The 18,123-nt window shown below is 41.0% G+C and overlaps 1 protein-coding gene across 4 annotated transcripts in view; it reads right to left on the reverse strand.

The window, feature by feature from the left end:
• The window catches only part of ZDHHC2 (zinc finger DHHC-type palmitoyltransferase 2), a 479,179-nt gene that overhangs the window by 149,316 nt on the left and 311,740 nt on the right, over nt 1–18,123 (reverse strand). For all 4 annotated transcript variants that reach the window (XR_008400731.1, XM_053703926.1, XM_053703923.1 and 1 more), the window contains exon 3: nt 5,418–5,512. Coding sequence is in view for 3 of the 4 variants with exons in the window: in XM_053703926.1 (XP_053559901.1) it covers nt 5,418–5,512 (95 nt within the window). In the remaining variant the exon portion in view is untranslated. The remainder of the gene's footprint in view (nt 1–5,417; nt 5,513–18,123) is intronic.

Here is an 18,123-nt window from a genome sequence, read left to right on the forward strand (position 1 = left end):
TGATGATGCTTTTCAGCCAGAAGGAAAGAGAGGTAGCAGTCGCTTTCTGACCTCTCCAAAATAAATGACAAATAAGGATGATGTTTGTCTGAAGTCTTTAGTTGCTTGTAAATAGAATTTTAAAGCACAAACCACATCAAGATTGTGTAGCAGGCGTTCCTTCTTTGAAGATGGGTTAGGATACAGAGAAGAAACTATTATTTCCTGGTTAATATTCTTGTTAGAAACAACCTTAGGAAGAAAACCAGGTTTGGTACGCAAAACAACCTTATCTGCGTGAAACACCAGGTAAGGTGAATCACACTGTAAAGCAGACAATTCTGAAACTCTTCGAGCAGAAGATATAGCTACCAAAAACAGAAGTTTCCAAGATAATAACTTAATATCTATGGAATGTAAAGGTTCAAACGGAACCCCTTGAAGAACTGAAAGAACTAGATTTAGACTCCAAGGCGGAGCCACAGGTTTATAAACAGGCTTGATTCTGACTAGAGCCTGAGCAAACGCTTGAACGTCTGGTACCTCTGCCAGACGCTTGTGTAAGAGAATAGACAGAGCAGATATCTGTCCCTTTAAGGAACTAGCTGACAATCCTTTCTCCAATCCTTCTTGGAGAAAAGACAATATTCTGGGAATCCTAATCTTACTCCATGAGTAACCCTTGGATTCACACCAACAAAGATATTTTCGCCATATCTTATGGTAGATTTTCCTAGTGACAGGCTTTCTAGCCTGAATCAGAGTATCTATAACTGACTCAGAGAAACCACGCTTTGATAGAATTAAGCGTTCAATCTCCAAGCAGTCAGACGCAGAGAAACTAGATTTGGATGCTTGAATGGACCCTGTATTAGAAGATCCTGCCTCATTGGCAGTGTCCATGGTGGAACAGATGACATGTCCACTAGGTCTGCATACCAAGTCCTGCATGGCCACGCAGGCGCTATCAGAATCACCGAAGTCTTCTCCTGCTTGATTCTGGCGACCAGACGAGGGAGAAGAGGAAACGGTGGAAAGACATAAGCCAGATTGAAGGACCAAGGCGCTGCTAGAGCATCTATCAATACCGCCTTGGGGTCCCTGGACCTGGATCTGTAGAGAGGAAGTTTGGTGTTCTGACGGGACACCATCCGATCCAATTCTGGAGTGCCCCATAGCTGAGTCAGCTGAGCAAAAACCTCCGGGTGGAGTTCCCACTCCCCCGGGTGAAAAGTCTGACGACTTAGAAAATCCGCTTCCCAGTTGTCCACTCCTGGGATGTGAATTGCTGAGAGATGGCAGGAGTGATCCTCCGCCCACCTGATTATTTTGGTGACTTCCTTCATCGCTAAGGAACTCTTCGTTCCCCCCTGATGATTGATGTAAGCTACAGTCGTGATGTTGTCCGACTGAAATCTGATGAACTTGGCCGCAGCTAGTTGAGGCCATGCCTGAAGCGCATTGAATATCGCTCTCAGTTCCAAAATGTTTATCGGGAGAAGAGATTCTTCCTGAGACCATAAGCCCTGAGCTTTCAGGGAGTCCCAGACTGCACCCCAGCCTAACAGACTGGCATTGGTCGTTACAATGATCCATTCTGGTCTGCGGAAACATGTTCCCTGAGACAGATGATCCTGAGACAACCACCAGAGAAGAGAGTCTCTGGTCCCCTGGTCCAATTGTATCTGAGGAGACAAGTCTGCGTAATCCCCATTCCACTGTTTGAGCATGCACAGTTGCAGTGGTCTGAGAATTATTCGAGCAAAAGGGACTATGTCCATTGCCGCCACCATTAATCCGATTGCCTCCATGCACTGAGCTACAGATGGCTGAGGAGTAGAATGAAGTACTCAGCAAGTAGTTAAAAGCTTTAACTTTCTGACCTCCGTCAGAAATATCTTCATTTCTACCGAATCTATTAGTGTTCCCAGGAAGGGAACCCTTGTGAACGGGGACAGAGAACTCTTTTCGATGTTCACCTTCCACCCGTGAGACCTTAGAAAGGCCAGTACAATCTCTGTGTGAGCCTTGGCTCTGGGAAAAGATGACGCCTGAATTAGGATGTCGTCTAGGTAAGGCGCTACTGCTATGCCCCGCGGTCTTAGCACCGCCAGAAGGGAACCTAGCACCTTTGTGAAAATTCTGGGAGCAGTGGCCAAACCGAAAGGAAGAGCCACGAACTGGTAATGTTTGTCCAGAAAAGCGAACCTGAGAAACTGGTGATGATCTTTGCGGATAGGGATATAGGTACTCATCCTTTAAATCCACGGTAGTCAAAAATTGACCTTCCTGGATCATTGGTAAGATTGTTCGAATGGTCTCCATCTTGAATGATGGGATTCTGAGGAATTTGTTTGTGGGATTTTTAGATCCAGGATTGGTCTGAAAGTTCCCTCTTTTTTGGGGACCACAAACAGTTTGAGTAAAAGCCCATTCCTTGTTCTGCAATTGGAACTGGACATATCACTCCCATCGTGAGTAGATCTTCTACACAGCGTAAGAACACCTCTTTCTTTGTCTGGTCTGAAGACAGACGAGAAATGTGAAACCTTCCCCTCGGGGGGGGGGGGGGGGAGTCCTTGAATTCTAGAAGATATCCCTGGGTAACAATCTCTACTGCCCAGGGATCGTGAACATCTCTTGCCCAAGCCTGAGCGAAGAGAGAGAGTCTGCCCCCTACCAGATCCGGTCCCGGATCGGGGGCTACCCCTTCATGCTGTCTTAGTAGCAGCTGCAGGCTTCTTGGCCTGTTTACCCTTGTTCCAGCCCTGTAAAGGCTTCCAGGTTGCCTTGAGCTGTGAAGCGCTACCCTCTTGCTTTGCAACTGTAGAGGCTGAAGCGGGACCGTTCCTGAAATTACGAAAGGAACGAAAATTAGCCTTGTTTTTAGCCCTAAAGGGCCTATCCTGAGGGAGAGTATGGCCCTTTCCCCCTGTGATTTCTGAAATAATCTCTTTCAATTCTGGCCCGAAAAGGGTCTTGCCCTTGAAAGGGATATTTAGTCATTTGGATTTTGACGACACATCGGCCGACCATGACTTGAGCTAAAGTGCTCTGCGCGCCATAATGGCGAAACCTGATTTTTTTGCCGCTAACTTAGCCAATTGCAAAGCGGCATCTGTGATAAAAGAATTAGCCAGCTTTAGAGCTTTAATTCTATCCATGACTTCGTCATATGAGGTCTCCCTCTGGAGCGACTCCTCCAGCGCCTCAAACCAAAAAGCCGCTGCAGTAGTTACAGGAATAATGCAGGCAATGGGTTGGAGAAGGAAACCTTGTTGAACAAAAATTTTCTTCAGTAAACCTTCTAACTTTTTATCCATAGGATCTTTAAAAGCACAACTGTCTTCAATTGGAATAGTTGTGCGCTTAGCCAGTGTAGAAACTGCCCCCTCTACCTTAGGGACCATCTGTCACGAGTCCCGTCTGAGGTCAGTTATGGGGAACATTTTCTTAAAAATAGGGGGGGGGGGGGGACAAAAGGGACACCTGGTCTCTCCCACTCCCTAGAAACAATGTCCGCCACCCTTTTAGGGATCGGAAACGCATCAGTGTATACCGGGACTTCTAGGTATTTGTCCATCTTACACAATTTCTCTGGAACCACCATAGGGTCACAATCATCCAGAGTGGATAAAACCTCCCAAAGCAATACGCAGAGGTGTTCCAAATTAAATTTAAACGCTAGTGAATCTGATTCTGCCCGCTGAGAAACCTTTCCTGAGAAACCTTTTCCTATCCAAACTGCCAGTTTGTAGGAAAAACTGGCAGTTTGGATAGAAATGCCGCAAGGGAATTATCCAGGACTGTCGCTAGTTGTTGTAATGTAATAGGGGCCAATGCACTAGAGGTACTAGGCATCGCTTGCGCTGGCGTAACTGGTGGCGACACATGGGGAGAGGAAGGCGGACTATCCTCGTTACCTTCAGTCAAAGAATCATCTAGGGCTACATTTTTAAGTGACATAATATGATTTTTAAAGTGTATAGACGCATTAGTGCACTTGGAACACAATTTTAGAGGGGGTTCCACCATGGCTTCTGAACACATAGAGCAAGGCCTTTCCTTAGTGTCAGACATGTTTAACAGACTAGTATTATACACAAGCAGGCTTGGAAACACTTTATTCAAATAAAAATTACCATTTGAAAAAAACCGTTACTGTGCCTTTAAGAAATAAAAAGCGCACACAATTTTACAAAAAAACATGAAAAATTAACCAATCTTTTTGAACTGTGTACCGTATGAGCCTAAGGCTTTGAAATGATTGCACAACAATTTTCAGCCCGATTAACCCCTTAACGCCCAAACCGGAGGAACCTAAAGCTGACAACCGGTTAATAAACTACAGCACCTTGCCACAGCTTACTGCTGTGGCCCTACCTGCCCTTAGGGATTAGTTTTGGGGAAAACCAGCTTCTTTAAAGTCCTCACGCAGTCTCTGGACCCTCCATGTGAAGCTGCATGAACTGTCTGCTAATACTAACTGCGCAACTGAGGAGCGAAATTAGGCCCCCTCCCCCTCCACTCCAGTTGTGGGGCCTTCAAAATCCCAATTAGGTGACTAAACATATGCCATGTGGAAGATAACCCCATAATAAGCCCACAAAAGTGCTTAAAAAGTGTCTATAACGAGTATTTTTTCCAAATAAATAATCGATTGCCCTGTAACAGTGTCCATCAGCCTATTGAGCCCTGTTAAGTAAGCCTTCAATTCTATACTGAGTCTCAGAACATAGCTTACCTTCCCCACATGGGGATTCTTGTCAGTCTTCTAGCATTAACTGAATCTTGTCTAGAAAAAGATGACTGAACATACCTTATTGCAGTTAAGCCTGCAAACTGTTCCCCCCAACTGAAGTTTTCTGGTACTCCTCAGTCCTGTGTGGGAACAGCAGTGGATTTTAGTTACAACATGCTAAAATCATTTTCCTCTCAGCAGAATTCTTCATCACATTTCTGCTATAGAGTAAATAGTACAAACCGGTACCATTTAAAAATAACAAACTCTTGATTGAAGATATAAAACTACAAATCTAACACCACATTCACTTTACCCTTCCGTAGAGTGGCCCTGCTGCCAGAGCCGGCAAAGAGAATGACTGGGGGGCGGAGCTAGAGGGGGAGCTATATGGACAGCTCTCTTTGCCACTTCCTGTAGGGAAATTTGCAAGAGAAATATGTATTTATTTCATATTTTAACAACTCAAAAATACTGTACTGATTTACTTTAAATTTGCAAGGTTTACAGTTTTTATATAAATATATCATCAATAATTATTATTAAGGCATGAAAACATCTACACAGTCTCATTTAGACATATATGACAAGGCACAATCTTATTCTTATGGCCATTTCAATTGACCAATGGAACAACAAAGACAACAGATCATTTTGACATGAGTAACTTTATCTGTTATATAATGATTCAACAAACCTCTTTTGCTGGATTCATTGGTAAAGTAAAGATGGTTTTCCAGTAGGACCAGACAAAAAGCAGAACAAAGAAGTGATACGATATTAGACACAACACTGTGAAGAAGAAAGAAAAAAAAATGACTTCATTTATTAGACTTAGATATTAATTGAAACTTACTGATGTACAGAATTATGAGTTCACCACAGTAAGTCCCTTTATTAAATTGCATTGTGTGAAGTTTAATAGGGTTTGCATCGTCAAATGATACTGATGCAAGATTATTGCTACATTAAAAAAATAATATTTCTGCAGAAACATTAAAGGGACAGTAAAGTCAAGATGAACTGACATTTTAAACAACTTTCCAATGTACTTTTGTTATCAATTTTGCTTAGTTCTCTTGATATTCTTTGTTAAAGAATACTTCTAGGTGAACTTAGGAGTGTGCATGTGTCTCTAGCCACCAGGCAGCAGTGTGTGCAACATTGTTTATACATAGATAGAAACACTGCTGCCATAGACTGCTATAGACACGTGCACTCTCCTGAGCTTCTATAAGCCTACTTAGCTTTAATGTTAACAAAATATATTAAGAGAACAAAGCAAATTTGATAATAGAAGTAAATTGGAAACTTGTTTAAAATGACATGCTTTATCTGAATCATGAAAGTTACATTTTGACATTACTGTCACTATTATTAAAGGGACATTCCAGTCAAAATTGAAATGCACGTAGATGAATTACATCTTTGTTTAGAAACATATTTGCAATATAGATGTATTGACAAAAATGCTTCTAATAAAAAACTTATCAATGTTTTAGTGTTAACATTTTTCTCTGCACGTGCATGTGAAGGATAGCTAGATATTCTTAGTTCACCAGCATTTTAAATATTGCAGCTGCTCAGAGCACCAGTGGGGCTTGTATCATGTTGGCAATTTACAAATTGAGTCATTAACAGAGGGAACAAGCACTTAGGCTCTCTGAGCAAATGCTTTGTTTAAAATGCTGGTGCACAGTGCATACTTAAATACACTTTTGAAACAGCTATAGCTTTTATTAGAAACATTTTTGCTAATACATGTACATTACAAAAATGTTTCTAATCAAAACTGAAATGCATCCATATAGATTTTATTATTGGCTGGAATGTCCCTTTAAATGCTGCATTAAAGGGACAGGAAACCACGACATTTCTCTCATGATTTGAATAGAACATGCAATTTTAAACAACTTTCCAATTTACTTCTATTATCAAATTTGAAAATGACTTCATTATCTTGTTATCCTTTGCTGAAGGAACACACATTTAAACAGAAATAGAGCCTTGTTATTTTCTATTTACCTGTCAAAACTATATATATTTTAAGTGAACAACCAAAGGTATTGAACTAGGCCCATTTTGGTATATTTCATGCCACCATTTCACCGACAAATGCGATCAAAATAAAAAAAAATGTTAACTTTTTCACAAACTTTGGGTTTCTCACTGAAATTATTTACATACTGCTTGGGCAATTATAGCACAAATGATTGTAAACGCTTCTCTGGGATACCCTTTGTTCAGAAATAGCAGACATGCATGGCTTTGCCATTGCTTTTTGGTAATTAGAACGCCGCTAACTGCAGCTGCGCACCACATTTCTATTTTTCCCGGCAGTAAAGGGGTTAAATGGGTTAAAGTTGGTTGTTGTGGAATGAAACGTGAAGATAAAAGCTCTTCACAGGAGTATATGAATCTTTTATGTATCTTAAAGACACCAATGGCTCCAAACTCTATATAATCATTAACTACATATGTTTAATAGCCTCCTTCCTTCTGCAACATTACAGCTTCAGGTCTAACAATGAACTTGTGGGGTTAGTTATTACTAAAAGCATTTTTTAGTAACTTGTTTTATTTCATTTTTTTTTTCAAAAGCATTACAAATTTAGAAATGCATAACAAAGCAAAAAATAAAAAACAATAATAAGTATACAAACTGCATTACATTACAACTAAATAATGAAAACAAAAATATGGTAATACACCATTCCTTACATGTACATAAAATGTAATTATGAGAGGGTATGTACTCCATTTTATCCTAAGGTTTAGAACAGTGGACTCAAAGTACCGGCCCTGGTGCCATATGCGGCCCTCAAGATAGTTTAATCTGGCCCTCCCTTGTTTATTAGGTAAATTATTAATTTGGTCCCATCAATTTTTTTAGGGTTCTAAGAGGTGTAACAAGTTGATGTTCTATATAGGCACTGAGAAAATAAATAAACAAACAAGCATTGTCCAGTGTAGACTCCCATTAGGCCCTGCTTGGATAAATTACACTTTTTATTCAGTTCCAGAATGATCACTTCACTTGGCACTCACAAGATAAATATACACTGTGTGTGTTTATTATGAACTACAGCTCCTACCATGCGCTACTACTGGGTAAATGTCACTTCCAGTTTCTCGCATATGCCGTTCCAGAGCACTCATTCTGTTCAAGTTGCCCCCATGGGAGAAAAACATTTGGCCAGTGGCCCCCGAATACAATAATTTTGATACCCCTGGTTTAGAATAATACAGTGAAGTTGAATAAAATCTAAGAGGAGCCCTCTATTATCAATAGAGGACTCCTCTATATTGTATATGCACATTGTAGATGAGAAGGAAAGAAAACAGATAACATTTTACATAGCAGTTTTCCTTAAAGGGACACTGAACCCAAATTTACAGGAAACCTTCAATTGGTGCAGTCTCCTTCCCAACAAGGGGACACTGAATTTTTTTCTTTCATGATTCAGATAGAGCATGTAATTTTAAGGAACTTTCTAATTTACTCCTATTATCAATTTTTCTTCGTTCTCTTGCTATCTTTATTTGAAAAAGAAGGCATCTAAGCTAAGGAGCCAGCCAATTTTTGGTTCAGACCCTGGACAGCACTTGTTTATTGGTGGGTAAATGTTTCCACCAATCAGCAAGAACAAACTAGGTTGTTCACCAAAAATGGGCCGGCATCTAAACTTACATTCTTGCTTTTCAAATAAAGATAACAAGAGAATGAAGAAAAATTGATAATAGGAGTAAATTAGAAAGTTGCTTAAAATTGCATGCTCTATCTGAATTACAAAAGAAAAAAATTGGGTTCAGTCAGTGTCCCTTAAATGTTGGGAAGGAGACTGCACCAATTGAAGGTTTCCTGTGAACCTTCAAAAAAAATCAATTTTAATTGAAGGAACAAAGGTGTAGTAAGGAAATACAAAAAGGTATTTAGATTTACTAAGCTTAGTAAATCTAAGTATATTTTACATAGCAGACAGGTGGTGTCACCAGTACGTCAAAGAAGAGGTGCAAGGACAATGGATATAAAAATGCTCATAATGTACAGTATGTACTTACAAGAGGGATACAGGAACTATCGCAGGCATTCAAATTACATGGAGATCCCCCCCAAAAAAATATTAAACCATTTCAATATGGTCTGAGTTCCCATTAAAAAACTTAAAGGGATACTAGACCCAAATGTTTTTCTTTCATGATTAAGATAGAGCATGCAATGTTATGCAACGTTCTAATTTACTCCTATTATCAATCATTAAAGAAAAAAATGGGTCTAGTATCCCTTTAATGTGGTCTCTCCAAAGAGAAGGTACAGTATAAGAGATTAAGCCATTATGTGTGTGTTTTTTAAATATTGAGGGTCTCGTAACACAATTGTTAATAAGTTTTAACAGTGATGCCCTGTAAGGACAAGGAACTTCTATAGGTCCATTAATTAAAAATATTTTTTGGGGAAAAAAAGCTAAATATGAATAATAACAAGAGACTGTTGACAGAGAAACAAAGAAAGAAAAGGTTGTCTCACTAGCATTTTGCATGTATTCATTTTTCTCCAGTTGTCATTAAATGATCATTAAGTACAGTAGAATTACATAATCAACAAATGCATAATAAAAATACAATGCAGTATTAAAAAAAAAAAATTTGGGGGACTCCGTCAAGTGAAGTATTTAGGGCAAGTTCCATAAATTTAATTATTTCAAAAGTATTGCATAAGAGGGAAGTGCCACTTGATATGCATTAGGGTTCCTCCCTCCCCACATCCGCTCCAGCATAAATGTGAATTAGTGTTGATATAGTGCAATCGAGTAGGGGTTAGGTACAACCTGGTTAGGATTTTTTTTTATTAATTTAACAATCAAAGGAAGATTTCAAAATGAAAGTAAAGATAAGACATTGGGGCATATTTATCAAGCTCCGAATGGAGCTTGATGCCCCGTGTTTCTGGCGAGCCTGCAGGTTCACAAAGACCGCTGCTCCATAACCTGTCCGCCTGCTCTGAACAGGCGGACAGATATCGGCTGAAATCAACCCGATCGAGTATGATCGGGTTGATTGACACCCCCTGCTGGCGGGCCTATTGGCCGCGAGTCTGCAGGGGGTGGTGTTGCACCAGCAGCTCTTGTGAGCTGCTGGTGCAATGCAGAATACGGTGAGCGTATATAAAGCTGGCATATTGAGAGTATAGCTTTGGGGAACCTCTTAAGGAAGAGTTTGAAAGAGATACAACATTTGGGTTACTTTCAAGGCATCAAGACAATGTACAATTTAAATGACGTAGTTCATTCTTGTTTTATAATCTCATAAAGAAATATATAATTATGATAAAATAAACTATTAGAATGATTTGTAAACTCAGTCACTAGGGGCGCGATCCGATATACGGCATACTTTTCGGTGCAAGCGAGGTAACCCGCGCCTCCCGTAGTTTCACCTCGCACATCGGGGTATCCAATATACCCCGCCGGCAGTTGCTAAAGTAAGTCAGACAAACTAGCGATGTCCAGAAACGAGCGTAACTAAAAATTTCTGGAGTCGCCAGTGACTTACGGCACTTTAGAAACTGCCGTCGCCTACAAAAACTAACTAAACTTTTAAATCTCCCGTAACTGTCTAACACGCCTCCCAAAAATAGCAAGACACGTATATCACTCTATCCGCAATCCCCCCTCTCACTCCTAACAATAAATGTATTAACCCCTAGACCGACAACCCCCCACAACGCAATAAGCCTAATTATTAATCCCTAAACCGCCATAGCCCACACTGCAAAAAAACCTATCCTAGTATTAACCCCTAAACCACCGCTCCTGGAGCCCGCCGCAACCTACATTAAATGTATTACCCCCTAATCTGACCCCCCTACACCGCCGCCACCTATATTAAATATATTACCCCCTAATCTGATCCCCCTACACCACTGCTACCTATATTAAATATAATAACCCCTAATCTGATCCCCCTACACTGCTGCCACCTATATTAAATATATTAACCCCTAATCTGACCCCCCTACACCACCGCCACCTATATTAAATATATTACCCCCTAATCTGATCCCCCTACACCGCTGCCACCTATATTAAATATATTAACCCCTAATCTGATCCCCCTACACCGCCGCCACCTATATTAAATATATTAACCCCTAAACCTAAGTCTAACCATAACACCCCCCCTAACTTAATTATTATTTAAATAAATCTAAATAATATTAATATTATTAACTAAATTATTCCTATTTAAAACTAAATACCTATAAAATAAACCCTAAGGCCTAGATTTAGAGTTTGGCGGTAGCCGTCAAAACCAGCGTTAGAGGCTCCTAACGCTGGTTTTAGGCTACCGCCGGTATTTAGAGTCAGTCAGGAAAGGGTCAAACGCTCACTTTCCAGCCGCGACTTTTCCATACCGCAGATCCCCTTACGTCAATTGCGTATCCTATCTTTTCAATGGGATCTTTCTAACTCTGGTATTTAGAGTCGTGGCTGAAGTGAGCGTTAGAAATCTAACGACAAAACTCCAGCCGCAGAAAAAAGTCAGTAGTTAAGAGCTTTCTGGGCTAACGCCGGTTTATAAAGCTCTTAACTACTGTGCTCTAAAGTACACTAACACCCATAAACTACCTATGCACCCCTAAACCGAGGCCCCCCCACATCGCCGCCACTCTATAAAATTTATTTAACCCCTAATCTTCCGCTCCATACACTGCCGCCAACTACGTTATCCCTATGTACCCCTAATCTGCTGCCCCTAACACCGCCGACCCCTATATTATATTTATTAACCCCTAATCTGCCCCCCACAACGTCGCCGCCAGCTACCTACACTTATTAACCCCTAATCTGCCGTCCGCACGCCGCCACCAGCTACATTATAGCTATGTACCCCTAATCTGCTGCCCCTAACACCGCCGACCCCTATATTATATTTATTAACCCCTAATCTGCCCCCCACAACGTCGCCTCCACCTGCCTACACTTATTAACCCCTAATCTGCCGAGCGGACCGCACCGCTATTATAATAAAGTTATTAACCCCTAATCTGCCCTCCCTAACATCGCGGACACCTAACTTCAAACATTAACCCCTAATCTGCCGACTGGAGTTCACCGCTATTCTAATAAATGTATTAACCCCTAAAGCTAAGTCTAACCCTAACACTAACACCCCCCTAAGTTAAATATAATTTAAATCTAACAAAATTAATTAACTCTTATTAAATAAATTATTCCTATTTAAATCTAAATACTTACCTGTAAAATAAACCGTAATATAGCTACAACATAAATTATAATTATATTATAGCTATTTTAGGATTAATATTTATTTTACAGGCAACTTTGTCGGCGATGTTAGGGAGGGCCGATTAGGGGTTAATACTATTTATTATAAGATTAGTGAGGCGGATTAGGGGTTAATAACTTTATTATAATAGCGGTGCGGTCCGCTCGGCAGATTAGGGGTCAATAAGTGTAGGCAGGTGGAGGCGACGTTGTGGGGGGCAGATTAGGGGTTAATAAATATAATATAGGGGTCGGCGGTGTTAGGAACAGCAGATTAGGGGTACATAGGGATAATGTAAGTAGCGGCGGTTTACGGAGCGGCAGATTAGGGGTTAATAATAATATGCAGGGGTCAGCGATAGCGGGGGCGGCAGAATAGGGGTTAATAAGTGTAAGGTTAGGGGTGTTTAGACTCGGGGTTCATGTTAGGGTGTTAGGTGCAGATGTAGGAAGTGTTTCCCCATAGCAAACAATGAGGCTGCGTTAGGAGCTGAACGCAGCTTTTTTGCAGGTGTTAGGTTTTTTTTCAGCTCAAACAGCCCCATTGTTTTCTATGGGGGAATCGTGCACGAGCACGTTTTTGAAGCTGGCCGCGTCCGTAAGCACCGCTGGTATCGAGAGTTGAAGTTGCGTTAAAAATGCTCTACGCTCCTTTTTTGGAGCCTAACGCAGCCATTCTGTGAACTCTCAATACCAGCGGTATTTAAAAGGTGCGGCCAGAAAAAAGCCAGCGTTAGCTACGCACCCCTTTGGCCGCAGAACTCTAAATCTAGGCGTAAGATAGCTACAATATAATTAATAATTACATTGTAGCTATTTTAGGGTTTATATATATTTTACAGGTAACTTTGTATTTATTTTAACCAGGTACAATAGCTATTAAATAGTTAATAACTATTTAATAGCTACCTAGTTAAAATAATTACAAAATTACATGTAAAATACACCTAATACTACACTATCAATAAATTAATTAATTAAATAAACTACAATTATCTAAACTAAAATACAATTAAATAAACTAAACTATATTACAAAAAAAACCAAACACTAAATTACAAAAAATAAAAAAATATTACAAGAATTTTAAGCTAATTACACCTAATCTAAGCCCCCTAATAAAATAAAAAAGCCCCCCAAAATAATAACATTTCCTTACCCTAAACTAAATTACGAATAGCCCTTAAAAGGGCCTTTTGCGGGGCATTGCCCCAAAGCTCTATTACCATCCCTTAAAAGGGCCTTTTGCGGGGCATTGTCCCAAAGTAATCAGCTCTATTACCAGCCCTTAAAAGGGCCTTTTGCGGGGCATTGTCCCAAAGTAATCAGCTCTTTTACCTGTAAAAAAAAAAAAAACACCCAATCCCCCCCTTAAAGAAACCTAAGTCTAACCTAAGTCTAAACCCCAAGTGGTCCTTACCTGTCCTGAAGACCGACGGAGAAGGTCCTGTTCCAGGCAGTGAAGTCTTCTTCCAAGCGGCGACCTCTTCTTCTTCCAGGAACCAGCCGGCGCGGAGTGAAGGAGTTGAAGACTGATGACCGCGGAGCTGAAGACCGTCGACTCTGGAACTGAAGACCGCGGAGCCATGGAGCGTGGAGGATCCTCTTCATACGATCTCCGCCGTACACTGAATAGGAATTCAAGGTACGCGATTAAAAATGGCGTCCCTTGAATTCCTATTGGCTGATTTGAGCCTTCAAATTCAAATCAGCCAATCGAATGAGAGCTACTGTAATTCTATTGGCTGATTTGAATAGGGAAATTTTATTATTTTGGGGGGCTTTTTTATTTTATTAGGGGGCTTAGATTAGGTGTAATTAGCTTAAAATTCTTTTAATATTTTTTTATTTATTGTAATTTAGTGTTTGGTTTTTTTTTGTAATATAGTTTAGTTTATTTAATTGTATTTTAGTTTAGATAATTGTAGTTTATTTAATTAATTTATTGATAGTGTAGTGTTAGGTGTATTTGTAACTTAGGTTAGGATTTATTTTACAGGTAATTTTGTAATTATTTTAACTAGGTAGCTATTAAATAGTTATTAGCTATTTAATAGCAATTGTACCTAGTTAAAATAAATACAAAGTTACCTGTAAAATAAATATAAACCCTAAAATAGCTACAATGTAATTATTAATTATATTGTAGCTATTTTAGGGTTTATTTTATAGGTAAGTATTTAGTTTTAAATGGGAATAATTTAGTTAATAATATTAATATTATTTAGATTTATTTAAATAATAATTAAGTTAGGGGGGTGTTAGACTTAGGTTTAGGGGTTAATATATTTAATATAGGTGGCGTCGGTGTAGGGGGATCAGATTAGGGGTTAATATATTTAATATAGGTGGCGGTGGTGTAGGGGGATCAGATTAGGGGTTAATATATTTAATATAATTGGCGGCATTGTAGGGGGATCAGATTAGGGGTTAATATATTTAATATAGGTGGCGGCGGTGTAGGGGATCAGATTAGGGGGTAATATATTTAATATAGGTGGCGGCGGTGTAGGGGGGTCAGATTAGGGGGTAATACATTTAATGTAGGTGGCAGCTGGGTCCGGGATCAGCGGTTTAGGGGTTAAACACTTTATTAGGTATTGCGGTGGGGGATTGCGGTTGACAGGTAGATAGATATTGCGCATGCGTTAGGTTTTATTTTGCAGGCATTTTAGGGAGTTACGGGGCTCCAATACTCAGCGTAAGCATTTTGTGGCAAGGTGAAAATGGAGTAAGATTTCTCCATTTTCGCCACGTAAGTCCTTACGCTGTATATTGGATACCAAATTGCACGTGTTTTCTGTATCACTCTATGGGGCAAAAAACTACGGGCGAAGGCAGAAATATACGAGCGTAACTTCTATGTTACACCGTATATGTGATACCAAACTCGCACAAAATTTGGCATCCCCGGCTTCTGCGGGCGACGCTGCATATCGGATGGGGCCCCTGGTATTTAAATTTAGTGTTCATGACCCTATAACCTGATGAACCTGAAATCTGTTTGTGTAACCCTATAGGGATATTTATGTTAAGTGTCTTAGATTTGGTTATAGTAAGTAAAAAAATTAAATAAGCAGATGTATCTAGTAATTTTCATTTGTTACGCTGGGATTGAGGTGAGAGAAGAAGCAAGAGTAAAAAGGACGTCAATCTGTATAGAGTCAGTTCTTATGAGTTATTGGTTTATCTCTTATTGTCTGGGCTAAACTTTTATACTGATGTCAAATAACAACGTGGGCTGAGGAAATTCCTGTCTTATGTCATTAATGATATTAAAAATGTTTTTAATGCAAAAAGTGTAAAATTTGACATTTATATTTAACAGGGAAATCAGAAGGAAATTGTTGGGGATAATCTAGTGGTTTCCCGGGCTTAGGCAAAACAGTGACGCGAGCCTCTAACATGTTCATGTAAAAGTATGTCCTTCTAATGAATTGAAAAGTAATGCTAAGTGTGTAGAGAGTATCTCACTATATTATTATTATTTATTATTATTCTTTATTTATAAAGTGCCAACAGATTCCGCAGCGCTGCCCATGGGTACAAGGATTTAAGTACAATGGAGAAACAATACAATAAGAGACAACATTTTACAGACAAATACAGGGGGAATTGAGGGTCCTATTCCCATGGGAACTTACAATCTAGATGGGTAGGAGGATGGGAAACAGGAGGTGAGGACTGCAAAGGTGAGAATGATGTTAGTGAGGAGATAGATGAGGGCAACTGTTAGGTAAGTGAAGTTAATTTGTTAATGAGTTGGGAGATAAGCTTCCCTGAACAAAAAGGTCTTTAGGGAACGTTTAAAGGAGGAGAGGTTAGGGGAAAGTCTGACAGCTCGAGGAAGTGCCTTCAAGAGGGTTGGTGCCGCACGAGAGAAGTCCTGTAGTCTAGCATCAGAGGAGGTGATGGTAGAGGACGCAAGAAGCAGGTCATTGTTGGATCTTAGGGGGCGGGCTGGAGTATATTTGTTGATGAGTGAGGACAGGTAGGGTGGGGCAGCATTGGTAAGGGCTTTGGTAGGTCAGGGTAAACATTTTTAATTTAATTCTGCTGTGAATGGGGAGCCAGTGAAGGCGACTCACAGAGAGGTGCAGCAGAAACAGAGCATCGAGATTATAAATTCCCACGGGAATAGGGCCCTCATTCCCTCCTGTATGTGTTTGTAAATTTTGTCCTGTATCTTACAAGTCTTGTGTTGTTTTATTTAAATGAATTGTATCCATGGACAGCGCTGCAGAATATGTTGGCGCTTAATAAATAAAGTATAATAAAAAATAATATAAATGGGCTTGACTTCCGGTGGGCGGGCTAAGGAGTAGGCAGCAAGAGCCGTGAGCTCCGGAATAACAGAGCTTAAAACAAGTTTTTTTTCAGCCTTAAACCACTGCCTCTGCCTCCCACAATAGCCCGTGTGCATCTCAGCCTTGACACAGCAGGTGTCCGGCAACTTGCCACCAGCACAGGCGAAAATCACCTTGCCCCCACTGAAAGCACATCGGCACATGTAAGTACGCCTGCATACGACAGGATCCAGAGTGTGGATTAGCTTACAGCACCTGATCACGTTTGGGAGACATCTGCTCACGGCCGGATGACTGGTCCCCCCGGTCCTGCAGGGCGACAAGGACACAACCGCGGAGACCCGAGCGGACACAGACTTAACCCCTGAGGTCCAGACACGTGGCGCATTGAGGCGTCAGATACACCGCTACAGTTTCTGCAGGGGGCCTCAGAAGAACGCACACAGATTGCCTTGCAGAGCCGGGCCGGGAACACACGAGGCTGACTACGGGCAGTGTGGAGCTGACAGCCCCTGGTGGCGCGAAAACCGGAACAGCGGTAAGAGGACAGCCGCCATCTTTCTTAGGGCGCTGAGGGAAGAACAGCTAATAGGAGACTGGGACTCTGCGATTACCCGGCCCCAACAGAGTTGACTCTTGCTTCGGATCCCAGAGGGGACACGGCCCACTTCTAACGGCAGACCATAGGAACACTGCCCTGACGGTTAGTGGGAAGACTGTCTCTGCCTTCAGCCACTTGCGCAGGTAAAAGGGACATCTATTGCATGAGTGTTTGGGGAGAGGAGAAGGAGGAAAAAGGACAGCCTAATACTATCTTCCTCACTAGACTAATTCCCCAACTATAAAACGCAGTGCCTGTTACTCCCCCCCTGTCTTGCCGGGGGCTGTCTGGGGTGTATAAGCCTGAATGAACTGCTAAAAGCCAGGCTGGTGTGAGACTTTGTTGAGACAAATGAGAATCAGCCAACCCCATTACTATAGGCACGGAACCCTGAGACAGACCTGAGGCTTAACCTGCTGTTTTATACTCTATTGATATCACATTTCAAGCAGACATTGTGGGACCACTACTTAGGGACTGCAACACTTGAACCCCACCGCTATAGGCACAAACACTGTGACAATCTTGGAAATTGTTCTGCTTTTGTGTCCCCTATTGGCAGCACCTTTCAGGCGGACATTGTGGGACTGTTATTGAGGAATTGCAACATTTGCCCTTGGCATCAAACAGACCCAAGATAGGAGGATAAACTCAGTAGTATTGCCTTGATGTTTAATGCTTTTATCAGTTTGTTTTGCACTACTACAGTGTTATATTGGTACAGTTAGGTGTGATATTGCTGTAATCTGACTGCCTGGGTTTTATGGATAAATTTCTGGCGGGAGGTAAAATGTCTGGGAAAAATAAAGGCCCAGGAAAGACTAGGGGAGCTGCTGACCACTCACAGGATATGACATCTACTATACAGGACACCCCTGCGATGTCTATGGACACACATGTGGTGGTGCAGCAGCTCTCCTCCATCTTTCTCCCTAAAATGGAATGCTTGCAAAAAGGCCTTGATCACTTAACAGGGGAGATGAAACAGTTTTCTGTTAGGTTTACTGAGATGGAAAACAGAGTATCAGGGCTTGAGGACACATCAGTCACGCATAGCACCCAGATAGATGTCTTAATGAAACAAAATGTAATCCTACACCAGCGACTAGAGGACCTAGAAAATAGGTCCCGTCGCAATAACTTGCGTATACTAGGGATCCCTGAGAGTGTGAAACCTAAAGACCTCATCCACTTTGTAGAAAACAC

Source organism: Bombina bombina, chromosome 2 (genome assembly GCF_027579735.1).
Source record: "Bombina bombina isolate aBomBom1 chromosome 2, aBomBom1.pri, whole genome shotgun sequence".
NCBI classification, from domain to species: Eukaryota; Metazoa; Chordata; class Amphibia; order Anura; family Bombinatoridae; genus Bombina; species Bombina bombina.